Below are 27,644 nucleotides of genomic sequence, written 5' to 3' on the forward strand. Positions count from 1 at the left end.
CTTCCAGCGCCGGGTCGTAAGTCGCCCAGGACTGGTAGAAAAACGCCTTCTCTGGCGTCCTAGGTGCTCAGTGAACACAGAGACCCAGAGGAGGGCAAGCTGGCTGTAGAGTTAGCCACGAAGACACTAAAGTCCAGCCGGGAGAGTGATTCTTGACCCTTGAGGTAACAGATGCGACAGTCAAGGAGGGTAGCGATTGGTTAGCCCACAGTGAGAAATGGATTGCGGGGCAATAGAGAAGGAAGTTGAGATTGACCAAGACGTAGGCACCATGATGTGGCAGGATATTCGGAAGAAATCAGTGCACATAAGAAGGATAAGGAAATGGGAACCACCTTGTCCCAAAGGTCTTCCGTTGGCTTGTAGAGGAGGCATGAGCGGTGAAGGATTAGAACAGCGTCGGATTCAGACGCGTGCTGCTTGTCACAGTCCAGCAGGGTCTCTTCAGTCAGTTTTATTTATTGCAAGCACGGATGACTTCTCTCTCTTTTCATTTATTCAAGGTTATCTGGCTGTTTTTTTGTTCTTGTGTGATTTCTGACATAGCAAGAACTATGTCATGGATCAAAGAAGGAGAGCTGTCACTTTGGGAACGGTTCTGTGCCAATATCATAAAGGTGAGCAGTACCCAGAGGAAAAGCTGATCTTTTGGATAGTTGAGTAATCCTGTTAAAGTTTATTATTAAATTTCAACAATCCCTATGAAGCGGAAGTTAGCAAAGGGACGAGAGAATCTTGAAATTATAATGTAGTTTGCAGGGCTGCACTTGTAGTATTTATTGTACTGAATAACTTACTTTTTTTTAGAGCCAATCAGCGTCTCTTAATATCATTAAATCAATCCTGTTCATCATGTCTTCTCAGCGAATCACTTCTACCCCTTCTCTCCTAGAATTCTTTCTCCTCTTTTTTTTTTTTTTAAAAAGATTTATTATATATAAATACACTGCAGCTGTCTTCAGACACACCAGAAAGGGCATCAGATCCCATTACAGATGGTTGTGAGCCACCATGTGGTTGCTGGGATTTGAACTCAGGACCTCTGGAAGAGCCGTCAGTGCTCTTAACCACTAAGCCATCTCTCCAGCCCTCTTTCTCCTCTTGATGCCCACTTTCTATTTCTTGCCTAAAGAGAGGTCTGGTCTCTTTCAAAAAGAGAAAGAAAGAGAAGAGGAGAGGAAAGACAGAAATCCCTGAGTCTAAGCTCCTTATTTTGTTTCTTCCCTGTCCAAGACTATAATTATTTGTAAATCATCTCCTAAACCATACCATTCCAATTTAAGGGGTTGGGATGACGGTCTTCTTAGAGAGAACTGACTCTTAGAAATTGTCCTTCTGACCTCCACAGTCGCACACATACACACACATATACACTCATGCTAAATAAATAAATGTAGTTAAAAAAATTAAAGACCACGGGGTTGGGGATTTGGCTCAGTGGTAGAGCGCTTGCCTAGGAAGCGCAAGGTCCTGGGTTCGGTCCCCAGCCCCGAAAAAAAAAAAGAAAAAAATAAATAAAATAAAAAAATTAAAGACCACAATAATGAGTCAATAAATGAGTTAAATCAATTGAACAGATTTAAAAATAAAAGAAATACAGATGGGTCATAAGTACCTGAAAAAAAAATGGAAGTTAAAGCGTAAGGTGACTCATTGATGCGTGAGGGGTGGGGGGAGAGGAAGGGATGGTAGGAAAGATTAATGGTGGGGAAAGAATATGGCAAGGTTGGAGAAGGTTCAGTGAACTGCTCACTTTGTACAAGTGAGAACGAAAGTATACCAAGTTCTTTCTCAGATTTTATCCTGGCATACTGTAATGACAATTATTTAGTGTGTCTTATGTGTCTTGTGTGTCTCTATGTATGTTACATGGAGGCAAATACATGCTTCAGCACACATGTGGAGGTCACAAACAGCGTACAAGAGTGGTTTTCCTTCTCTAGCCTGTGTCCAGGACCTGGGGATCAAACCCAGGCTATCGGGTTTGGCAAGAAGCAATGACCACTGGGTCATCTAGCCAGCCCAGTGATATATCTGATTATTCAAACCCGTTAGGTAAGGATGCCGTGTTCCTCTTTTACCTCAAAGAGAATGAAGTTGGTTCATTGGTTGTCCTCTTCTCCAGGTTGGCCCAGTGCCCAAACACATTGCATTCATAATGGATGGCAACCGTCGCTATGCCAAGAAGTGCCAGGTGGAGCGACAGGAGGGCCACACGCAGGGCTTCAATAAGCTTGCTGAGGTGGGTGCGGGTGACCGAATCTGAAGGGAGTGATTCGAAGACCTAGATGACAGCTAAAAATCGACACTTGGAGTCTTCTGTGGATTGAGGGGTTTTTATTCTTGTTTTGTTTGTTGCTTGCTACTCAAGGGTCTCGTTCTGGCCTTGACAAAACTGTCCTCATCACAGAATGTTAGGGTTACCAAGCGTCTGTGCTTTGCTGGCATTCGTCTTTATCATCCAGGCTGCCCTAAATGTCTTAGCATTTAGAAAGTTGCTGGGTCAGCAGGAAGGGCGCCAGCGGCTGAGTCTGACCCGAGTTCAATAGCTGGACCACATGTGGTAGAAGGAAGGACCCACTGCTGACAACTGTCTTCATACACATTCTGTGCTGTGCATGAACACATCCACACATGGCACAGATGTCAAAATCAACTTCCGTGATCGTGCATGTATATCATTCTCTGACTTCTGCTTGTCAAGGCTTTGTTTATTTCATTTTATTTTTTTGCCTTTCTATCTATATTATAATGACAGCAAAGGCTGCTTGACTGTTTATTTCTTTGTTTTGGGTTTTTCGAGACAGGGTTTCTCAGTAACCCTGGCTGACCTGGAACGGGCTCTGTGGACCAGGCTGGCCTTGAATTCACAGAGATCTGTCTGTCTCTGTCTCCTGAGTCTGGGATTAAAGACATGTGGGACCACTGCCAGGTGTGTTTATTTCGGATAGAGGGTTTCACTGTATAACCCTGGCTGGCTTGGAACTGTGTAGATCAGGCTGCCCCAAACTTACGAGATCTGCCTTCCTCTGCCTCTTAGTGTTGGTTATTTTTATAGCCAGGCTGGCCTCAGACTCCATGTAATCAAAAGTAATCCTGACCATCAATCTTCTCGCCTCTACTTGGGAGTGCTAGGATTACAGGCGTGGTGCCTCTGTACATGGTTTTAACCCAGGTCTTTTTCACACTAGATAAATACTTAAACAACTGAGTGACTTTCCCAACAGTGGTTTGTTTGTTTGTTTGTTTGCTTTGTGTTTTAGGAAATTTAGCTGGGCCAGGTGGTGGCTCATCTGCCTTTAATCCCAGCAGAGGCAGGTGGATCTCCTGAGTTAAGGCCAGCCTGGTCTACAGGAGTTCCAGGACAGCCAGAATTACACAGAAACCCTGCCTTAAAAAAAACACATGAAGCCAAAACAAACCAACAACAACAAAGACAGCATCTCCCTATGTATCCTAGCTGGACTTGACCTCAGGGTTCCCCTGTCTCCGCCTCTCTAGTGCTGGGTGTCTGTTGTGCCAGTGCTCCCAGAAGTTACTCTAGACACGGTTAAGCTTTCAGAGGTGACTAGGATGTCATGTTTAACGTAGCATGAAAGCAACAGTCCACTTCTAAACACTTGTCTGGAAAGGGAAACACAGCAACCCTTTTGCAGACTGTAAAGTGGTGTGCAGTGGTCCTACTGTTGCTTCTGTTCCGACGTCTCAGCCTCTCGTCTGCCATTGTAAAGACATTATGTTCCTGTTAGCAGTGCCTCACACATTCTCTCCTAGCCATCCTGTCAGGATGGATTTGTAATCCCTGCCTGCAGATAAAGGAGCTTAGTCCCAGAGAGGTTAATGATTGCCTGCCCTACTGTTCATTACAAGTCCAGGATGGGGTCACTGGGTAAAAACCTAGGACTTTATGTTCTTGCTGAAAAGTTCTTTGGGATAAAGTAAAAATCACATTTTTTTAGTTTTTTCTTTTTTCTTTTTTTTAAAGATAATTGTTTTTTATAGCCCATGCTGGCCTCAAGTTCAACATATACAGGCCAGACTGACCTTAAACTCATGATCTTCCTGCCATCTACCTCCCAAAGGCACAGATTATAATTGTTCATTAATGGACTGGAGAGATGGTTAAGAGCACTGACTGCTCTTCCAGAGGTCCTCAGTTCAAATCCAAGCAACTACGTGGTGGCTCACAACCATCTGTAGTGGGATCCAGTGCCCTCTTCTGGTGTATCTGAAGACAGCTACAGTGTACTTACATATAATAAATAAATCTTTTTTTTTTTTCCCTTTTCTTTTTTGCGGAGCTGGGGACCGAACCCAGGGCCTTGCGCTTGCTAGGCAAGCGCTCTACCACTGAGCTAAATCCCCAACCCCATAATAAATAAATCTTACAAAAGAAAGTGTTCATTAACATACCTAGATTGGTTTGTTTTTGTGTTTTTTTTTTTTTTTTTTGAAAGGATCTTACTGTGTAGTCTAAGCTAGCCCTGATCCTGTGCCTTAGCTTCTCAGAGAATAGACCTGAGCCACCACACCCAGCCTCAGGTTTTTAAGATTCTTGAATGGTGATAACTTTCTTCCTACTTGGCTCATTATTCTAACATAAGTGCTGAAGTGGCCCTAACTTTACTTAAGTCTGGAGAAGAGAAAAAGTTTTGCTCAGAGCTGAAACATCCGTTACCTCTCCCTGTTCGTCCCATGTCCTAGCTCCTTCTTTACCTTCCCCCCTCAGACTCTGCGCTGGTGTTTGAACCTGGGCATCCTAGAAGTGACTGTCTATGCATTCAGCATTGAGAACTTCAAACGTTCCAAGAGTGAGGTTGACGGGCTCCTGGATCTAGCCCGACAGAAGTTCAGCTGCTTGATGGAAGAACAGTAAGCTGCTGTCCAGATGGAGATGTCCTGTTCCACCATCCCTGTCTAACCTCCCCTTACCCCAGCCCTGAGCTCTTTATCTGAAACTGTCAAGGAGGCTGGTGTCCAAGGTTATCCACTGGCCTCCACATTCACATGCAGGAGAAACACAAACCGCTAATCTACCTGTATTTCATGTTGGGACGTTAAACCTCTTAAAGAGAAGAAAAGGCCTTGTAGGGGCCACAGGAAGTTGGTGAAAGAGCCAGGTCAGGAACCCAGTCTTTGTGCCTCCATGGCTCTGGTAGTTCCTCTGTGAACCTTAAATACCTCTCACCTGTGTCGTTGAAGAATGAGTGTTCCTGTGCACCTTTTTCAAGTTGAGCAGCCTGTCAGGATATTATGGCAGGCTGGCTTGTCAAAGGGCTTCCGGGTGGGGAAGACTGAGGGACAAGTAACACTGAGCTCAAAGAAGCCAGGAGTGTATGCAGGATCAGCAAAGGTGGGCATACATGGATTGAAATCTAGGTCTTACTCAAATTTGGCTTTGATTAAACTATACATTGAACTTTTATAATCCCCCAAAATAGGTAAATGATTCTTGTCTCACAGACTTTGACAAAATGTACTTGAAGGTGATATAGGCAGATGGGCCATGGGTATGGCCTTTAATTCGGATCCTGTCCTTTGGGGCCTGCCAGAGATCCCTACCACACAGCAATAAGCCCCTGCCTCTCCGTAAAACAGCAGCTTCCTTGTGGCACTCCCAGTGAGAGACTGCGTGGGAACTGCATGCTCACCTCCTGGGAGCTGCTGCATGGTTGCACTGTGAGTGAGGGTGTGGTCGGGCTCTAGAATCAGACCCCCCAGGCTCAGACCTGGCCATTCATTCATCTATTCTGATTTCTCAACATTTTAATCTTTCTGGACCTCATTCTCCTGGTCTGAATTATGGTATGCACCTCTGAGGACAGAGTAGTGAGGGAATTCGTTGATTGGACTAAAGTATTTCATCACCATCTAATTCTACACATACATACTCTCTGCTGTCACCATTCTCTCGTTGCACAAGAATATAATAAATGTCACCAGTAATACAGTTCCTGCTCTGGAGCAAGTCACTGACTCGCTCAATTGGGATAGAAATCACAGATGTGTAAAGTACAGCTCTTCCCCACGGATACCTGATGTAGTATTGTGTGGCCGAGAGTTTGCGTTCTCCAGGCAGACAGATCTGGTTCAAGCCAAACTTGCCATGTGAAATGACCTTGGGCAAGTCTTATCTGCGCTCAGTGCAGTACTGCATACCTCAGAGTGTTTGCACAGAACAGTGCCTGGCACAGGAGCAGGGTTGTGGTTGGTTCTTACACCCGCCAGTGTGTGCATCCTGCTCGTCAGGCACCCCAGCACAGTGCTGCCTCCTTTCTCCCCTGTAAGGGAGAAGCTGAAGAAGCACGGGGTGTGCATCCGAGTCCTGGGCGATCTGCACCTGCTGCCCTTGGACCTCCAGAAGAAGATTGCACAGGCTGTCCAGGCTACCAAGAACTACAACAAGTAAGTTCTCAGGGTGCTCCTTAGGAGAGGCACCCAGTACTGGATACGTCCGAGGTCTGTACTTGGTGCAAGGTTCCTGACAGAGTAGTTTGTGATGCTTAGACTGCGACCTGAGAGGAGACCAGGTGCCTTTCCATTCATTCACACGCAAACCCAGTCCCTCTTCACTTGTCCTACCACCTCAATGTGTGTGGGAACTATAAATGTGTGTGTGCTCACACACGCACGCGCACACACACACACACACACACACACACACACACTCTCACACACACGCACACACACTCTCTCACACACACATACACACACACATATGCACACGCACACACACACACACACACACACACACACACACACGCACTTTAACCTGACAAGCGTCAGGATGGATAGCCATCAGGCTTAGGCTGGTGTGCTAGTACGTACCCTTAAACAGGCACATCTCCAACCACAGCCCTGCTCCTGTGCCAGGCACTGTTCTGTGCAAACACTCTGAGCTATGCAGTACTGCACTGAGCACAGATAAGACTTGCCCAAGGTCATTTCACATGGCAAGTTTGCCTTGAACCACGTCTGTGTGCCTGGAGAACACAAACCGACCTAAGCAAAGAAAATTAAAAAAATAATAATAAATCCAACAGCCCTAAGCCTGTCTACATACCTTTCAAGAATCTTTTCTGTCCCACTCTTTAGCCCACAGACCGATTTAGAGGACACAGTTGAGTAATGCGCACTCCACTGTGTGTGGCTTTGAAACAGTAGTGTCAGGCATTGATTTGACCTTACATTGGTCTGCTCTCTTCCACCTGATGCTCAGGCTGCTATCAGAGGGCTGCCTTCCTCTGTCGACTGGTTGGCAGTAGTGGCGGCCGGGGAGTGGAGGCGGTGAGGAAGGCTATAAAGGTCATTTACTTTTGATCTAATTAGATGAAAAGTATGCTTATTCCAAGAACTATTAGGAATCATGAACCCGCCCATGTTCTTCCCTTCAAAGGTAAAGTGCCTATGGCCTTCCAGGGAATGGCTGCTCCGGATTCAGACTCCGGCCATCAGACCCTGTCTGTCTTTGGTGAATTATTCTGCTCTGCCATCCTCAGGTGTTTCCTCAACGTCTGCTTTGCATACACGTCACGTCACGAGATCACCAATGCCGTGAGAGAGATGGCCTGGGGTGTGGAACAAGGTCTGCTGGAACCCAGGTATCTGGGGGTGTCTCTCCTGGTAACTGGTATGGAAGACAGGAAGAACTAGTATTTAAACCTTTTTGAGCCATGAACTTGGCCAGAATTCAAATTAGGGGTGTACATGGGAAATACTTAGGGGACTTCCCCCAAAAAGGAGGGGGGCTCATCTGAGTACACACCACACTGAGAAACCATAGACCATCCTGTCCAATGAGAGGGGGTGCCCTCCTTATACATTTTTTTTCAGTAATTACTTTTATGTTTGTTGTGGAAGAGAATCTTTAGGATTTTCAAATTACAGTTTCATAGCACAGGATTAAAGTATTGTGATGGATGGGTTAAGGGGGGAGCGAGAAAGTAAGGAGAATTTTTAATCATTACCAACATAGTGAAATCCTAATAATTAAGGCTTAGAGAATGGAGGAATTTTTGAAGCCATCTGTCTATTTGACCCTTCTAATGCTGTTACTAATGTAATCTTTGGTCTTATTAATAAGTTAATGGTCGCAGTAGTAAGATAATGGTAGCAGATATGATTGGGACAGTGCAGTGTGTTACCTGTTTTACTGTTTCTAACCTCATGTGAGAGTTTTGTCTTGTTTGCATTTTATAAATGTGGAAACGGAGACTAACACGTCCAAGGTCAGACTGCTAGTAAGACAGAAGTAGGACTCCTATCTACAGCAATCCAGAGCCCTTGTCTTTCATTTTTATTATATGAGATCTTGATATGCAGGAAATCGAGCTGGGCATGGGGGCACAAACCTGTCATCCCACCTACGTAAGCTACTCATAAGTTTGGGAACAGCTTAAGCAACATAGTGGAACCCTCTGTCTCAAAACAATGCCAGCTCGTGCAGTTGGCATAGCGAGGATGCAGCTCAGCTACGGAGCACTAGCTTAGGAAGTGTGAGAAAGGCCAGTCAAGGAGAAGACAGCCCCACCCCTCAATGACTAACACTGAGAAAGAAAATACTTTTGTTCTTTAAAACTTGTGTGTGTGTGTGTGTGTGTGTGTGTGTGTGTGTGTGTGTGTGTGTGTGTGGTGTTGGTAGTGGTGGGGGTTGTGGAATGTACCCGTGGATGCAGAATGTTCTACCCATGGATTTCAATGGTGGACGTTGGTGTCCTCCGCTGTTCTACAGAGCCCTAGACGGGATACCGTTTAAGGAAGAGGGAGGTCTGCCTCAGGGCTTGTCTGAATAAGATGTTGGATCAGTAGTCCAGGGGGTCAGGACTGGAGGCTCCAGGAGGAAGGCCATCTGTAGGGTGCTGGACAGAGGCAGGCATGAGGGACCTGGAGGGACTCCTGTGAATAGATGGCCAAGGATGAGCTCTGAGAGACTGTCCTTATAAGCATTGGACAAGAGAAGCAGACAGTCTGTGTTAGACACAAAAGAGGGAATTGGTTGGTACCAGTGGAGGAGGGGGTGGGCAGTGTTGTCACAGTAGTGTTGAAGCTCTAGAGAGGTAAATTAAGTCATAGATTGTCAGTTGGCTGTTAGGGGAAATTACGGTGCTGGCTAAGTGCATGGGGATAGGAGGCCGTCAAGTGGTTAAGGTAGAAGGGGAATGTGTAAGGTGGGGTATGTGTGAGCCTAGCATATGCAAGGCCTTGGGTTCACTTTCTAGTATTGCCTAGCCCTAGGGAAAGACAGGAAACATGCGAACATATATATGTAGATGCAAGTTAATGGTAATTAGCTTGGGAGTAATTTCATAGTTGTTTGTTATATTACGCTTTATAATTAATGTTTGAGTAGTCCCGTATATGAAATAATAATTGAACTAATGATGGAGAATAGTTATGCTAGTAAGAATCCTCTAATTTAGCAAGGAGATTTAACATGAATTAGCTCCTGGGAACTCTGATCTGACTCCTAATGTAGCATGCTTTAACCTCACCTATGCTTCGAGTCTGTTGACCTTACATCTCGCTCCCCTTCCGGGAAGTGTTTCCTATCCAGCTTCCTGACTGCCATTTATAACCTGCTTTTGTGGGGCTCCCTTGTCACGTGGTAGATAGAATCACCAAGTGATCCAACAGCACCCCCTGCTGCTTGGTTCTCAGTGCTGACGGAGGTGGTTGGGACCTAGGCTGTACTCTGTGTTACAGTAATAGCAGGGTCATTAGAATTGCTTCAGCCAGGTTCCTAGACTTCTGTTCTCTTGACACACATCCACTTCTTCTCTCTTTCTTTAGGATAAGGCCTTTTGTTTCTCTAGAAATAAAACTAACAGGTTGTTTGGAAGCCTGGAATTAGAGAAGAAATAAGGTTGATCCTCGAGGCTGGTTCCTTTGAATAGGCTGCGTGGCCTCCTCTATTCCTGCCTTCTGTGTGACAAATAATAATTGTGACCATTGACTAAATTACCACAGGGCCATGCACGTTTACTGTACTGTTCAGTTTTAATGCATGTGTAGCGAGATGGGCGCTAACCTCAAATTCTTAATCTTCCTTCAGCCTAGAGAGTGTTGCTGTTGGGGCCGTTAGAGCAATTCTCAGCTCTCAGATGCTTATACTCCCTCACCTCTAACATACGTGTCGGCTGTATCTTCATTTATTCATTTGTTTAGTTTATGTGTGTGGGTGCAGGTTTGTGCGTGCCACAGTGTACAACTGAAGGTCGGAGGGTAGCCTTTGGGTGTGGTATCTCACCCTTCGGCCTCATGAGACAGTTTCTCTGCTGCTGTGTAAGCCGAGCTAGCTGGCCCTCCAACTTCTGGAGGTTCTCCTGCGTCTGCCTCTCCCCATACAGACACTTTGGGATTACAAACACTTGACTTACTGCATCCGGTTTTCACTGGTGTCTGGAGATCCGGCCTCCATTCATCTGCAAGCGCAGTCATATACCGAGCCATCTTCCTAGCCCTTCTCTTCACTTTAAAGATGAGACTACAGAAGTGGGAAATAGCACTTTACCTAGATTTACATAGTTGGCCAACTTGCCTGTGTCCTTTCAGTTTGGTATATTGACTGCCACATGGGACGGCTGAAGTGGACAGAGGAATCGAGCAAAAGCAGCTGGCAGGGCTGGAGGGACATCTCGGCGGTTGGGAGCACCAGCTGCTCTTGCAGAAGACCCTGACTTCAGTCTGAGTTACAGACACATCACTACAGTGCAGCTCTGGGTCCAGAGGACCCAGTCCCTTCTTGTGGCTTCCTCAGGTGTGACACGGCACACATACATACGTGTAGGCACAGCACCATGCACGCAAAATAAACATAACTTAAAGGGAAAGTGAGCAAATGAGGTACTGCACGTCTGTAGTCTTAGCACTCAGGAGGAGAATTGCCATGAGTGTCATCACAGCCTGAGCTACAGGGCAAGACCCTGTCCAAAAATAGGGCGCGGAGGCCTGAGAGATGGCTCAGAGGTTAAGAGCACGTGCTGCTCTGGCAGAGAACATGAGTCTGGTTCCCCAAACCTATGTGATGGCTCAGAGCCATCGGCAATTCCAGTTTTAGTGCAGCTAACCTCCTCCTCTGGCCTTAATGTTTTGTTTTGTTTTTTTTTAAAGGGATTGGGGGTACTGGGGTACTGGGTAGATGAGTAGTAGAGTATTTCCCCAGTATACAGAAGACTCTAGGTTTTTTTTTTGTTGTTGTTGTTTTTTTTTTTTGGTTCTTTTTTTTTTGAGCTGGGGACTGAACCCAGGGCCTTGGGCTTCCTAGGCAAGCGCTCTACCCCTGAGCTAAATCCCCAACTCCGACTCTAGGTTTTTAAAGGGATTGGGGTACTGGGTTGTGGATGAGTAGTGGAGTATTTCCCCATTATACAGAAGACTCTAGGTTTTTAAAGGAATGGGGGTACTGGGTTGTGGATGAGTAGTGGAGTATTTCCCCAGTATACAGAAGACTCTAGGTTTTTAAAGGAATGGGGGTACTGGGTTGTGGATGAGTAGTGGAGTATTTCCCCAGTATACAGAAGACTCTAGGCTCCACTGCAAGTACTGCACTGAGAGTAAAAATAAGGGCCTGTACGATGGCTCAGCAGGTGCTTGCTGCCAAGCCTGGTGGCCTGAGTTTGATCCCCTGAACCCATATGGAGAGAGAACCAGCTCCTCAGCAGTATCCTCAGACCTCCATGTGCATGCACGTTCACATGCACGTTCACATGCATGAGACAGCAACAACAAAAATGGACCAAGTTACCAGTACCCACATGGCAGCTATAATACAGACCCAGTTCTAAGAGATCTAATACCTTCTGTTGTCCATAGGCACAAGCCATGCACACGGGACACATACATGTATGCAGTCAAATACTCAAACACATGAATAAATCATGCTGGGTGGCAGTGGCACACGCCTTTAATCCCAGCACGCAAGAGGCAGAGGCAGGCAGGTCCCTGAGTTCAAGGTCAACTTGGTTTGCATCGTGAGTTCTAGGTCAGCCAGGGCTACACAGAAACTCTGTCTCTAAAAACCAAAATAAATAAATACATAGGTAGATCTTTTTGAAAAATAAAATCTTTAAAAAATAATAAATCAATAAAAATATCACATGTCACTAGCTGAAAGCTAACATACACAAATGCATCTTAGTTTACTTTGCCTAAATACCTTTCTTTATTCTGTATTTAAGCTGCCTCTACTTTCTTTTTTTTTTTTTTTTTTTTTTTTTCTTTTTTTAGGAGCTGGGGACTGAACTCAGGGCCTTGCGCTTGCTAGGCAAGCGCTCTACCACTGAGCTAAATCCCCAACGCCTCTACTTTCTCATTAGCACAGATGGTGAAATCCGTAAGCCTCGCTTGTCTGCAGTTGGGATCCCTTCCTCTGGCGTTGAACCTAGCGATGCCCACTCAGATTATCATTACCAGGACAGTCAAGACTTACTTTTCTTTTCCTTTTGATGTTCTTCTTCCTCGTGGAGGGGTCAAATCCAGAACCGGAAACATGCCGGGCACATGCTCTACCCTCCCAGACCTCATGGTTTCTTAAATGTTTTCTGTTGTCTAAGTTATTTCTGAACAGTCTTCATGAAGGCGGCCAGTACTGTTCAGCTAGTGTTGGAGTTTTCCTAACCATACTCCGTAGATCTTTGGTTTTCCTTTTGTCAGTTTTCTCTTTCCCCTGAGTTTCCTCCTTTTCTACCTACATCCTTCCCCACAGCCTGAAGCAGGTAGCAGAAAGCCCTGAGAAACTTACAACTCAGACTCTACATGGATGGACATAGTCAAGAGGACCAGGCAGTGAGAGGAGAGAGTGTCACTGTTGATAGTGTCGCTGTCATCCTGTGTTTGCTTCGATGGCGTGTTATCCCTTATGTGTTTGGGCATTTTGTAGTTACATGATGCCCCTGGACGTGTCGTTTGACTTGGTTCGACTCAGTGTAACCGTGTGGTAGGTAGGATAGATGGGCCTATCACGTGGGCTGTGTTGTCCTAAATCCTTTCCTCAGGGCATTAGGACCACGCAGTGAAGACAGGGGTGTGGGATGGCCAGGGCAGTCTGAACCCTGAACCCTTCTCTTGCCCAGTCATAAGCAAATATTCTTTGCTGTATGATTATACAGAAAATACATCTTCTTCTGCAGTTTGAAAAAAGGAAAATAAAAAATAAAGGTACATGCCCAAAGCACCCCAGCTAATAAGTATGTTTATTTTTCTTCTCTTTGTTTTTAAACCTTATTCTGTGGATTTTTTGAGATTGTGTTTTCCTGTGTAGCCCAGGCTAGCCTTGAACTCCTGATCCTCAGCCTCCAAACTCTAGAATCTGGTTTGAACACTGACTCCAGGTATTCATTGCTTTCATTCTCGCTTTTTAAAATATTTTTTCCTTTTTTTTTGTATATGAATTATTCCTTCATGTATGTTTGTGCACCATATATATGCATGCAGTGTCCTTGGAGGCCAGAAGGGAAACATTGAATCCCTAGGACTGGAGTTACAGTGAGCCACCTTGTGGGTGCTGGAGCAGCCAGTGCTCTTATCTACTGGCCTCTCTCTCCATCCCCTTTCTGCTTTCGTGACCCTGTGACTTGTTCTCCACAAGAAAATTTTATTTTTGTCACTCTTCATAAGATACAACTCATAAATTGGAGATTCCCGGTCCTGTTCGGTGTTCATGTTAGGATGGGCAAATCCTTCCCTGGAGCCGGCAGATACAACCTTGAACGTACCCTCTTCTGTCTATGGGAAGCTTTATTTCAAAAGTGCCGTCACCACCAGGCTTCCTCACTTGTCTCTTGAGTGTCCTTCTCCTTGGGAGCTCTTCTTACCCAGCGTAAGAGAAGTAGTCGTTTCCTGCTTCGTTTTTCATTTTGTCGTCATGGGGAGCAGGTATGCCATAGTACACTTGTGGGTGTCAGGACAGCCCTGTGGAGTTGGTTCTCTCTTTGCACTTTTACATGACTTAGGGAATGCACCTCAGCTCACCTGGCTTGTATGGCAGACAGCTTAGCACACTGAGCCGTCTTTCTCGCCACCCCCAGTTCTTTTTATTAATTCCTGGGATTTAGACTCAGTGGGCCATTGTGTGCATGAGGCCTGGAGTCCAGCCTCCAACATAAATCACTAAATAGACAAAAGTCCTTCCTCCTCCTCAACCAACTCACTGTTGAAAACTGTTGAGTGACTTTCTCAACAGTGTGTGAGTGTGTGTGTGAGTGTGTGTGTGTGTGTACATACATATATGCGTATACAATAAGTTTTTATAATACAATATTACATACTCCCTTCACATAAATATTGGGTGACTATAGACGTGTATATTTTGTCATAATATGTTTTCTTAAATTTTTCATGTAACAGTGGGTCTTGGAAATCTTTCCAAACCAGTATATTTAATTTAGACTCTTTTTTTGTTGTTGTTGTGTTTTTGTTGTTTTCAGATTTAGTTGTCTTTCTGCAGTTCTGGGATTAAGCTCAGGGCCTTATGCCTTTAGGTGCATACACTGCCGCTAAGCACATCCCCATCTTTAAATTTTCTTTAATAAAACGAAAGAAACCCAGTTGCAGAGTGTTTCATCACACTGCTAGGGCATAGTGCAAAACAAGTCAAATGAAGAGGGACAGTCTGGTGACACAGCTGGCTCTACCTACAGGCAAATGAGATTGGGCAAACTGTGCGTGTCATCTGAGCTCACCATGCCTCGGGTGCTGCGGTATGTGTGAGAGTACTTGCCCGGCATGTCCAAGGCCCTGCGGGAAGAAGGAGCATTGCATGTGGTTTGCAGATTTAAAGTCAGTCTTGGGTTGGGGGATATACCGGCAAACGTATTTGATGGTGGCTGATCACCAACGAGAAGGCTGTGCGTGGACGTTCACCGAGCAAGTTCCACAGAGACTGTGCTTCTGTCTCCTGCCCACTAGTGATGTTTCCGAGTCTCTGCTTGATCAGTGCCTCTATAGCAACCACTCTCCTCAGCCCGACATCTTGATCCGGACTTCCGGGGAAGTGCGGCTCAGTGACTTCTTGCTCTGGCAGGTAGGTCATTTTGGAGCATGTTATTTTGGGGTTGGGCTGAACCCTGGAACTGAATCAGAATCCCCAGTGAGAGTGATTTGTTCCCATTCTCCACCATTGTATGAGGTAGGGCAGAGGGCTGCCTTGTAGAACCATCGATACCTCCAGCTTGTACCTCGTAACCAGGTTGTACCTAGTAACCAGCTTGTACCTAGTAACCAGCTTGTACCTAGTAGCCAGCTTGTACCTAGTAGCCTTGCTTTTCTTCCTTCACCTGACCCTGGGTGTATAATGTGCGTCTTGCTATCCGAATGCAAAGCTTCTGTCCTAAAGAGAACCAAAGCCATCCCACCCTAATGAAAACTTACATATGCCCCCTTTTCTTTTTTTTTTTTTTTTTTTCCGGAGCTGGGGACCGAACCCAGGGCCTTGCACTCGCTAGGCAAGCGCTCTACCGCTGAGCTAAATCCCCAGCCCCCATATGCCCCCTTTTCAAGAAATGGGCCCTTGAGATGATGGTTAAGCTGGGTATCAGACCAACACCCTTTGGCTAGTCATCTCCTCTCCAGAATACCGTCCCATCTGTGCAGGCAGGCTCTGTGAGAGATTTCTCCTGCATCCAGATTCTCAGGTTTGTTGTTGCCTTTTGCTTAGCTTTCCTTAAACACGCACATCCAACTACTACTGTTTGTTTAAAGATCTCGTTCTCAGCCAGGCCGTGGGAGTGCACCTTTAATCCCAGTACTCAGGAGGCAGAGGCAGGCAGAGAGCTCTTGAGTGTGAGGCCAGCCTGCTATACTGAGAGAGTTCCAGGACAGCCAGGACTACACTGAGAAACCCTGTCTCAAAAAAAAAAAGAAAGAAAGGAAAGAAGGAAAAGGAAAAGAAAGAAGAAAGAAAGGAAAAGGAGAGGTTGAGAGAGACTCGGCTTGGAGATTTCAGAGTCCAGAAGTTTTAATGGATCAGTGTTAAAACTGAGGCTCTGGGAAGCTGGTACTTGATAGGTAGGTAAGGACCAGTGCATACATGAGACAACCTGCATTTGATTCCTGGCATCCACATAAAAAGCCTGCTGTGATAGGACACACTTAGAATCCCAGTGCTTGGAGAGCGAAGTCAGAAGGATCGCCAGAGCTCTGGTCGGCCAGCAATGCCTGATCTGCAAGCCCCCGTCCCAGAGAGCGAGCCTGTCTTCTGAGGAGCAGAATCCAAGAGTGACCTCTGATCTTCACAAGTGACACCCTCTGAGACAGCACACGTGAACTGGCAGCTAGCCACTGCAAATGCTTTGACCTAACGTTTGGGTGTCTGGAAGGAAATGGAGTGTATATCCAATGTTTCTTCTGCTCGGGTACACTGAAAAGTTTGCATTGAGCAGAGTTAAACAGTGGCGGTGGGCAAGGTGTGTCGCACTGCTCGCTGAGCATGCACAACGCCCTGATTTGATCCCTGGCACTTTGCAAGGAGGACAAAAAGGGCGGGAGAAAGAAGATGAGGAAAGGAAGGAGTTAGAAACTGGGAAAGAGAGATAAAGATAAAACATACTGGTGAAGTAGAGAATTTACCAAAAGGGTCACCCAACAGATGCAAGGACCCTGTGTCTTTCAAATGAGACTTAGCATCTGTGTGTGGTGGTATATGCCTCTAATGCCAGCACTTGGGAGGCAGAGGTAGTTGGATCTGTAAATTTAAGGACAACCTCTTCTACAAGAAGGACAGAGAAACCCTGTCCCCAAAAACCAGACAGATAGACAGACAGTCAGAAACTCTTAGCAGAGGACAATGATTTGAGAAAGCTGACTGTGCCCTCAGAAAAGATCTGAGTTCTTCCTTTGTGCTGGAAGCATGACCCTGATAACTAACTGTGAGATGACTCCTACCTCTAGCTGCCCAGACTCAGGAAAGTCACTGCAGCCTTAGGAACGAGAAGCGGCAGCTCTTCAGCCAGCCTCCTGCAGATGCTACTTTTAGCCATGGCACCTCCTGCCTTAGTATCGCCCAGCGTTTGGAGGCAGAGGCAGGCTCTTAGTGTGAACTTGAAGACTGCCTGTTGTATAGAGCAAATCCAGGCCAGCCAGGGCTACACAGTGAGACCCCGTCTCAGAATAAAAAGCCACTTTTATTCGTTCTGGAGGAAGTACTCGGTATCTTGACAGAAGCTGTGGGAAGGCGACGTTGGTCTACAACAGTGAGCAGGTTTTTCCCCTGTGGGGCATTGGTTGTTCCACACAGCAGACGGTGAGCAGTGGCTATCAGGAGTGTTGGGGTCGGGCCAGGGGCGTTTGAGTTCACCCTGTTCTGGGCTTTTGCTCACACACATTTCATCTTCAGAGTTGTATAAAGACTTTGTGCTGTCCGCCTTTAGACTTGAAGCTGAGACCCAGAGAGCGAAAAAACTCAGCCAGTTCTGTGGTAATGGTAGACAGAGGCAGTTTGGCTCCAGAACTCATGGGCTTAAAACACAGTGTCACACTGCTGCTACTTAAAATAACAGGAGCAGCTACCATTTGTTCTGGCTGGCTTTATCAGACTATGTGTCTCAGATGACCTCCAAAGGCCAGGAGCCAAAAACATAATCCAGATGTCATTTCATAGTCCTAAAATTGGCTCTCAGAAACATAGTGTAGCTGGGCGTGGTGGCGGCACATGCCTCTTGGGCCACAATCTCAGGAGGCAGGCAGGTCAATGTGAATTTCAAGCCAGCAGGGGCTACATGGCTAATTCTGTACCAGCCAGCACTGCACAGTGAGATTTTCTCTGACAAAACAGAAGAAAGACATGGCAGAGACATTTGTCTAGTTTAGCTCTGCTATGCCACAGGCAGGGGACCCAGTTGCCTTGTGACCCTTCTTCCAAGAGTGAGGGAAACGGGGCTGGCTGCAGACACATCAGGGCTCTGGGAATGTGTGCCATCTTGTTCTAGGGCTTTCCCACCCCAGCTGCTCTCCCCTCAGAGTCCTGAGCGGTCGTGTATCTTCACAGCTGTGACTAACTCATGCTCCTGCTTGTTTTCACCAGACCTCCCACTCCTGCCTCGTGTTCCAGCCCGTCCTGTGGCCAGAATACACATTTTGGAACCTCTGTGAGGCAATCCTGCAGTTTCAGATGAACCATAGTGCACTTCAGGTATGAGTCGGGCAGGATGGGATGGAATGGTTGGCATTTACAGGCCCGCCTTGCACTAGACCTTGCTACATACTTCTTTTCAAACAATTTTTATTGTATTTATTTATGGATTTCTCTGCGTGGATGTGCCATAATTACTGCATGTGTGGAGGACAGCCTTTGAAAGTTGGTTCTCTCCTTCCTGTGGGTCTCAGGAATTGAACTCAGGTTGTCAGGCTTGGTGACAAGTGCCTTTACTCACCGAGCCATCTCTCTAGCCCATCAAACATTTGTTGACAGTGATGGTCATACGACTGCCACACACTGGTCATTTACTGTGTGTCAGACACTGGATGCTGTAAAGTTCCTCATTTCTGCTCCCAAGACCTCAGTCAGGTAGGTCTTAGTCTCTCTATGTACAAGAGTGAATAAAGGGAGTGACTGGGACGTGGTGCTGACACGTTTATTCCTAGCACTCAGGACACAGGTAGATGAGCTTAAGGCCAGCCATTGCCTGGTCTCAAAAGGGGGGGGGGATGACAAAAAAGATACATTGTTGAGGGATCAATATGATATTAGAGTAAGGTGTCCTGAAGACAGACACAGGAGAAAGCCCAGAGAGCCTAGTCAAAGTCACAGCGGTCAACTCCTACCTCCAATTAAGAAACTTAAATCCAAACCCAGTGAATTTTGAGACCCTGTCTCAGATAAATGTTTGTGTGACAGGAGAAGTCTGCAGAGCCTAGAGCATTTCCAGAAGCTTCCTGAGTGGCAGGGTTGTCTTTGTGCTGTCGACGGTCTCCCTAGCTCTTGTCTGCATCCGACCACATGGAGCTGCCGTGCTGATTCTGTCTGTGTTTATCTGTTAACTCTCCCTAGATGTGTCAGCCTTGTGTCCTTATGTTTTCAGATAGGACAACAGGGACAGGAACTAACTGTGCCAAGGCCACAGAGCTGGGGACCGGAAGTTTGAAATCATAGATGTTTCCTAAGTCTGGAGAGATAATGTGCAGGAAGTAGGAATGATGTAAGTCAGGAGTCTTGCTGGCATTTGCGCCCTTTTGGGAACCTAATGGAAGCCATAGAAGGTGGCCATTGAATTGCGGAGATGGTATTTAGACTCTGTGCCATAGACGACGTCAGGGTTCGAGGATCCCTGAGTCTATCCACACTCCTAGCATTGGTGACTTGACTTATAAGGGTTTTATCGTTGAGTCTCACAATATGAGAACTTTGAACAAGGCAGCTTAGAGCAAGTGAAAAGAGAACCAGCAAAGAGTCTGCTGCCTGCTGGCAGGGAGGGTCGACCATCAGATTTTTTTTCCCATGCAACTGCAGCTGCCTCTGAAACTAAAACATTTCTTATTTTTTTGAGGGAAAACCTTTCGGAAGTGTAACTTGACACTTGCAGTATAGCTAGAGTATATTAATAGTGATGATTGGAACAGTCACTTTCTAATTGATGATGATGGCGATGGGGATAGTAGCCGCCATCTTCAAACCCTTCATCGGGCAGGGATGTAGACTAGAACTCTTTATGTTGATCTAGATGCTCCCAGATACCTGGCTTTGAGACTTGTCGTACAGTTTTCTAAGACCTTCCTCTTTCGTCTCCTGCTGTGCCAGTAGCTAATTTCGACAGCATACCCTTCCCTTTCCTTCCTGTTTATACTGTTTTAAGTCAACTATAGGCAAAAAAAAAAAAAAAAGGGCAATTAACACAGTAGAGTGTGTGTGGAGTGCGAGTGAATGGCTCTGCACGGAGCCCGGAGAGCCCGTGTGTGAGCCTTTGTGTGCAGATATTCTTGTGTGGAGACCTATAATTTGAAGCCTTTATTATCTCAAGTTTCTCGGAGCCTTGTCTGTGGTTTGTAGAGGAGTTGCCCCAGGCTCCTCCATAAGTGTCTATTGAGTCCCCAATGTGAATAGGCATGTTAGGCACAGGAGAGTCAGCAGTCACCCTGCCAGACAAATGCCTGCCCTCATGGAGTTTGCATTTTTAGCTGAATAGCAGACAGTAAGCAAGCAAGCAGGTGGAAGGAGAAGTGAGTAAAGAACTCGGCCGATGATAGTGGAAGCTGAGGGCCTGGGGTTAGACAGCTTAGGTACTGAGAACACTAGGGGAAGGCGGGACAGCTGGGTGGCGCTAGGCCTCTTAAGCAGTCACAGCTTGGTACCTGGAAATAACACAAGCAGAGGACTTAAAGAATGGACAGAAGCTGATAAAAGGCATTTGGTTAAAAATTGTTTTCTCAGGGTTGGGGATTTAGCTCAAGGCCCTGGGTTCGGTCCCCAGCTCCGAAAAAAAGAAAAAAGAAGAAGAAAAAAGAAAAAGAAAAAAAGATTTTTTTTTTCTCACTTAAGGGGCCAGAGGCAGAGCTGGGAGACTAAGCATGTCTAGGGTGCACAGTAGAGCCAGGACTTTATGTATACTAGGCTGGCTGCTTCTCAAGCCCTTTACCTGTTTTTTGTTGTTTTAATTTACTTTTATTATTTTAATAATGTGCAATGTGTGTGTGTGTGCATATGTGACTGCATGTGCGTGTGTGAGCGCAGTTAGCTACGGAGGCCAGAGGTGTCATCCTTGGGAGCTGGAAGCATCTGTGCACTGTGAGTGCTGGGAGTGGAGCTGAAGAATAGTTTTGTGCTCCTAATCACAGAGCCATTCCCCCTTCCCTTCCCTCCCCTCCCCTCCCCCCTCCCCTTCCCTCACCTCCCCTCCCCTCACCTCACCTCCTCTCCCCAGGGACTGGAGAAATGGTTTAGTAGCATAGGGCACGTGTCATTGTTGCAGAGCACTCAACATGGTGGCTCACAACCATCCTTAATGCCAGTTCCTGGGAGTCCAGTGCCCTCTTCAACCTATGAGGACACCAGACATGCGCATGGTGCACATACGAGCATACATACATGTATGCAAACATTCAGACATAAAATAAGTAAGTCTTCAAAAACCTCTTTCTTTCTCATCTGTACACTTTGTGTGGTGTGGCGGTGCCCACCTTAATCCCTGCAGTGCGAGACAGAGGCCGTCTGAGTGGAAGTGAACACTTGGGCTACACAGGGAGATGTAGGGTTGACCCTGATGCCTCTTACATTCCATGCAATGCTCTTATTACAACCTCCTCAGCAATGTTTGGAAGCCCAGGCACCGGCCAAGTGGCAGAGACCCAAGGCTTTGCCTCATCTCGTTCTTTGTTTCTTCTGGGTGTGGAAGAACAAGGGCGCAGTGCTGTTTGCGAGTGTGCTGCTTTGAGCGTCTGCACAGAGATGGCCTAAGATCTGCATAAACATTTTAAAGAATCAATGCTCTTGAGATGCGAGCGGGGGTGCCCACCGGTAACCCCAGGACTTCGCAGGTAGAGCAGGAGGATCTGTGAATATAGTCTTCCCAACTGCATAGCACATCGTGGCCGGACGTGTGTGTGTGTGTGTGTGTGTGTGTGTGTGTGTATCTACTGCTTGTCTTCCCAACTGCATAGCACATTGTGGCCGGACACGTGTGTGTATTTATGTATGTATCTACTGCTTGTGTGAGACCCTGTCTCAAAGAATGTTCCCCTGATTGCTGCTTACACAGGGTGTTACATACGCTCATGAGGGACACTGACCTTCAGGACTGCTGCTCAGTGCGCATGGCGGCACATATCCACCATCCTAGGACCCAGGCAGCAGAGGCAGGAGGAGTGCCATGTGTGTGAAAGCACCGAGGCTACACAGAGCACTCTATCTCAGAAAACAACCCAGAAGCACTTACAGAGCAAGCATGTGCATTTGATCCAGGGCCCTATAAAAATCCAAGGATAGGACTGAGGTGCTCAGTGGTTAAGAACACATACAGTTCTTCCAGAGCCCCTGAGTTTACTACCCAGCACCCACCCTGGTGACCAACAACTGTGTGCAATTTCAGCTTCAGGGAGCTTCAGCTTTCTGCTGCTTCTGGTCTCCATGGACACCTGTACTTTAACCTGCTCATACCCACACAGAGAAACACATAATTAAAAGTAAACCTTAAAAATAATCTGAAAAAAAAGAAAAAAATAATCTGGGTGTAGTGACATGTGGTCGGAATGTCAGTACTAGGGAGGCGGAGACAGAAAGAACCTGGGATTATCTGGTCATCCACTGTAGCCTTATTGGTAAGTATCGGGCTACGGTGAGACCCTGTCTTCAAAGCCACGCAGAGCAGTGCGCAGGTGCGCGCCTTTCATCCTGACACTCAGTCACCGCCCAGACCCTGTCGTCAAAAAGAAAAAAGTAAACAGTACCTGAGCAAGACCGTCTGAGGTTCACCTGTGGCTTGCACATACGTGCTCATCTGCACAGTCACATGGACCTGCATGCAAGGGAACATACATGTACAAAGACAAAAAGAAAAGTACTTAGGGGGTTGGGGATTTAGCTCAGTGGTAGAGCGCTTGCCTAGGAAGCTAAAGGCCCTGGGTTCGGTCCCCAGCTCCAAGAAAAAGAACCAAAAAAAAAGAAAAGTACTTAGGTTCACCTTCAGGCATCTACATGGTGGCTCACAACTATCCTGCCATTTTTCTGACCTCCACAGGTGTGTATATGTATGTATATATATATATATATATGTATATGTATATATGTATATGTATATATGTGTGTGTGTGTGTGTATATACGTATCTACGTATGTGTGTGTGTATATATATGTGTATGTGTATATACGTATCTACATATGTGTATGTATATATACATATGTATATGTGTATATGTATCTACATGTGTGCGTATATTTATATGTGTGTATATGTATCTACGTATGTGTGTATATATACATATGTGTGTGTCTAAGTATCTATGTGTGTGTATACATATGTACATGTAAATATATCTACGTATGTGTGTATATATACATATGTATATGTATCTGTGTGTGTATATATACATGTGTGTATATGTATGTATCTACCTATGTGTGTGTATATATACATATGTATATGTATCTACCTATGTGTGTATGCATATATATGTATATATATAAGCAAAACATTCATACTCATTAATAAATCTAAAATAAATTTTTAAGAGACAGCAAACCTTGGAGCCTGGCATAGAAACTGATGGCTGTAATTACAACACAGGCACTACAGATAGGAGGATCATCATAGGTTTAAGGCTAACCTGATTCTACTAGAAACTCCAGGCCAACCAGGGCCACATAGCAAAATCCTGTCTTTAAATAAACAGTAATTTTTAAAAATTATGTTATGATCCAAAAAGAAAATTTATGGCTGGTAGTTTATTTCAATTGAAAAGTTTTGTGTAGGATATGCAGTATCTAATGTAAATATTTGACTAGAGATATTTGTTGTGTTACCAAATCTCAATATCTGGTCTATAAAATAGAGTATATACTCTCTCAGGATTATTCTTTTTTTTTTTTTCCCGGGGCTGGGGACCGAACCTAGGACCTTGCGCCTCCTAGGCAAGCGCTCTACCACTGAGCCAAATCCCCAACCCCTCTCAGGATTATTCTTAAAGTAAATAAAATTTCTTGTATGTGCTATGGGCAATTTATTGTTTTTTCCTACAAATAAAAAGTTTATTTGAAAAAGGAAGGAAAAAGGAGAAATGACTCAGCTGTTCAGAGAGTGACCTGGTCATCCAGGGATGACACTTGGTTCCCAGCATTCCCTGTAGCTAATGGCCACCTGTGACTCCTGCTCCAAGGAGAGTCGAGAGTCTCTGCTCCAGTAGGGAGAGGGAGGCTTTGAGACAGGGTTTCTCTGTGTGTCCCTGGAACTCACTCTGTAGACAAGGCTGGGCTCAAACTTACAGAGATCCACCTGCTTCTGACTCCTACGCGCTGGCATCAAAGGCATGCGCACTACTGTACCCCCGGCCAATCTTTTTATAAAAGAAAGATGAAGCATAGCCATAGGAAGGTGAGTCTTTTGGACTAGAATTTCTCAAATTTTGGAGCTTCAATCAAATTCATTCTAATCTAAGAAAATTCATGCACCTTTGTGTGTGTGTGCACGTCAGGTACCTTTCTTTGGTCTTTCTCCACTGTGTGTGTGTGTGTGTGTGTGTGTGTGTGTGTGTGTGTGTGTGTGTGTGTGTGTGTGATAGTGTGTGATATAGATAGATGTGTGGTGTGCCACAATGTCCTTGTGGAGGTCATAGGACAACCCTGAGTTGATTTTTCTCCTTCCATGTTCTTTATTGTTTGTTTTGCTTTATTAATCATTTTGAAACAGAGTCTCACTATGAACTCCTGGCTCCACTAAACTCATAATGTAGGTCAGGCTAGCCTTGAACTCACAGAGATCTGCCTGCTCTGCTTCCTGAGTGCTGAGATTAAAAGTGTAGACTACCATCACGAGCTCTCCTTCCCACCTTTTCATGGAGTCCAGGGATTGAGTTCATATCAGGCATCTTGCCAGTCCTTCCTCTGCCTTTCTGTTTTCAGGCAGGATTTCTCACTACAGGGGAAGTTCCCTGGGCCAGCACACTGCCACCTTTTGTTTCTGGGATCCAACTTGAGCTACCCACCCCCACACACGTACAAGTAATTGTGTGTGGTGTCCGGGCTATATTTGTTTTGTTTTGTTTGAGACTGGGCTGTCCTGGAACTCACTAAATAGACCGGCCTGGCCTCATATTCATTGAGATCCACCTGCCTCCTGAGTGCTAAGAGTAAGAGTTCCCCAGCAGCTCTGATTGGAGAGTCCATGATTCAGTGGTTGAAGTGTTTGTGAACATGTAGGATGTCCTAAAGAATAAAGACAGGATCTGGGCCATGGTGGCAAACACCTTTAATCCCAGTACTGAGGAGGCAGGCAGCTCTCTGAGTTTGAGGTCAGCTAGTTTTAGGATGGGCAGAGCTACCCAGAAAACCCCTCGGCAACAACACCAGAGCAGAGTGAAGATGAGGCAGTCAGAGCTTACAGGCTGATCAGGACAAGACTTAAACACAAAATACCACAACACAAGGCTGGAGATGGTGAAGGATGTCAGGATGTGAAAACCTATGGTTATCCTATAGGAAGACCCCAATGCTCACTGGTCAGTGTAGTGCATGCTTGTCCCAGCTGCTTGGAAGACAGAAGTCTGAACAACACAGTGGAACTCTCTCAAAATCACTCCACCAGGTTGCTCACCCATGGGTTCTGTTGAACAGGAGGAGCTCTGTAGGCCACAAGATTGGCAGGGCAAGAGCCCATGAGATGAAGCAGCCCCTTTTGCTCCAAGGGATTCCCCCTTTCTTGCCACAAGTGTCCTTACTACCCTTTTATGATCACATGCTCAAGTGATTAAATGCTTCCTGTACAGGGTGCTCCAAGTGCCAGAGAGGAAGGAGTCTCTTCTCTCTCAAAAAGGGCTTCCTATTTGTCTAAAGACATATGCAAGGTCTAGGAGGTATTGCCAGAGACTGATTGTCACCACCTGCCAGCATTGATTCCAGGGGCCCTGATGGTCTTATGGAGCTGTCAAGGGATTCTTTCCTAAGAGAAAGAGCCGACTAGAGACTAATACCTAGTCTGGGCGCAGTAAGTGGCTTAACAGAGTAGAATTTACTTCTCGGCGTTCCTAGAAGGGCCATTTGCTCAGAATCAAGCCTTCCTCATTATAGGAGACAAGTCTAGTTCTAGACCTTGAAAATAGACTAGAAAGTTGGAGAGTGACACCTTACATTGACCTAGGAACCATAAGAAGACCCAGTGAGTATTTTGTCTCAGACAGTAGACAGTAATAACATATAAAGTCACTGCTTCTCTGCCTGCTAGAAGTGGATTTTGCATTTATTATCCCTAATCCTTTAAACCTCTCGTCAAGGTAGGCACAACCCCCACTTTACAAATAAAATTTTAAAAGGCTAGGAGAGGATCTTCCCAAAGCCACAGAGCTAGGTGGTGGAAGAGTAGAAACAGACGCTTACCTGTTTCCAAGTGTAAGCTTGAAAATAATGTTAAGAAATGCAGACACTTCCACACAAAACAACCAAGATGAACTGTTCCTGAATTGCCTATGTAACGCAGGTCCACTGCTTAGCTCTCCCAAGCCTTTCCACACTGGTAGAAACTCTCCAGAGTTTGTATACTTGGCCATTCTGTGTCCTATCCCCCACCTAAAATTGTATCCGTACCTCAAACCCTGCTTTTCTCTAGCAGAAGGCCCGAGACATGTATGCTGAGGAACGGAAGAGGCACCAGCTGGAGAGGGACCAGGCGGCAGTGACAGAGCAGCTGCTTCGAGAGGGGCTCCAGGCCAATGGGGATGCCCAACTCCGACGGACACGCTTGCACAAACTCTCCGCCAAACGGGAAGAGCGAGTGCGAGGCTTCCTGCAGGCCTTGAACCTTAAGCGGGCTGACTGGCTGGCACTTTGGGGCACTGCATCTGCCTAAGTGAGGAGTCTGACTACCAGGCACTTTGCCCTGTCCTCTGCCCTCGGGCCCCCCCGCTCTTCCTTTCCCTTTCTTTTCTTTCTTTGGGAAAGGCACCTCCCTGTTTTTGTTGAATTGGGCTCCCTGTTCTGCAGGGAACCCCAAAGGCAAGTTCTGCTGCCTATAGATACCTTTGGGCAACCTGTGAGAGTTACTCTTGAAGTTTGAGATACAATCTCTACTGTGTACACTAAATCCAAGTCCAGCCACTAATACATTCGGGGAACAGGAGACCCTAACTCTTAGCTACCTACTGTCCCTGGTTGTGGATGCATGTTCTTTTTCCACCAGCATATCCTTCAATGAGCCGAAGAGATCTTCGCAAAGCCTAGGCCTTTACCCATCCTAAGCTCTCCCCGTGTGACTCCCACAAAAGATTTGGATCTACTGGTAAATTTTAACTGATAGGCAGCCAACATTATTGGGCAGGGAAGAAAGGGGTGGGGAGGACAGGAAGAAAATGTGCCCATCTGCTGCTCCTCCCCTTGGCTTTCCACCTGGGATTTGCTTTTGAGTCTCCTTCACCCCCTCCCACTCCCAGTGCTGATTGCTCACTGAAAGGCTCGTGGAAGGCAGGCGGGTGATTACAATCCAATTACCTATTGTTGACTCAGCCCACACAAGCTTTACTCCCCCATGCAGGGCACAGGGCCAGGCTCCACTCCCCTGTGAGACCCAACCCCCTCCATGACTACAGACAGTGGCAGAAGGGCTGTAGAGGTCCTAGAGTCTAATCCAACACAGGCCATTTTGTATTTAACACATCAGGACTGAACAAAACCAAGCATTTCACAGTTGACTGTCTCCTTCCCTCACCATCTCAAACTGATTCCCACTCCCAGTCTTCAAGTTCCTCACAGCTCTTTGACCTGACTCCCCAAGTAGGCCCTGAGACAATTTGGTCTCTACATGGTAGAACTTATTCTAGGCTCTCTCAGCCTGGGAGGCCATCTCTCCCCAGCAGGAAAGAGGCAAGGTGGCATCCTTTCCCAGCCTCCCCATTGGGCTGTGGAGGGAGGACTACCTTTGAAGAAAGGTCTGCTGAGCTATTCTGCTTCCCGTGTCCCAAAGCTGTAAGTACCAGCCAGAAACACCAACCAAAACCACTCTGGTCTCATGCTATCTGTA

The 27,644-nt window shown here is 46.1% G+C and overlaps 1 protein-coding gene across 2 annotated transcripts; it reads left to right on the forward strand.

Moving 5' to 3' along the window:
* Positions 1-27,313, forward strand: Dhdds (dehydrodolichyl diphosphate synthase subunit). Of its 2 annotated transcripts, none has more exons than XM_032896503.1 (9): positions 1-164; positions 504-617; positions 2,126-2,242; positions 4,730-4,872; positions 6,289-6,405; positions 7,500-7,601; positions 14,905-15,019; positions 18,017-18,124; positions 26,238-27,313. In XM_032896503.1, the coding sequence occupies exons 2-9, from the start codon at positions 555-557 to the stop codon at positions 26,475-26,477; spliced, it is 1,005 nt and encodes a 334-aa protein (XP_032752394.1). In that variant the 5' UTR covers positions 1-164; positions 504-554; the 3' UTR covers positions 26,478-27,313. The 2 variants fall into 2 exon arrangements, with proteins under 2 accessions (XP_032752394.1, XP_032752395.1); XM_032896504.1 differs by having other exon boundaries at positions 26,241-27,308.
* Positions 27,314-27,644: the final 331 nt, after the last annotated feature.

The sequence above is a fragment of the Rattus rattus genome, chromosome 1 (assembly GCF_011064425.1).
Source record: "Rattus rattus isolate New Zealand chromosome 1, Rrattus_CSIRO_v1, whole genome shotgun sequence".
NCBI classification, from domain to species: Eukaryota; Metazoa; Chordata; class Mammalia; order Rodentia; family Muridae; genus Rattus; species Rattus rattus.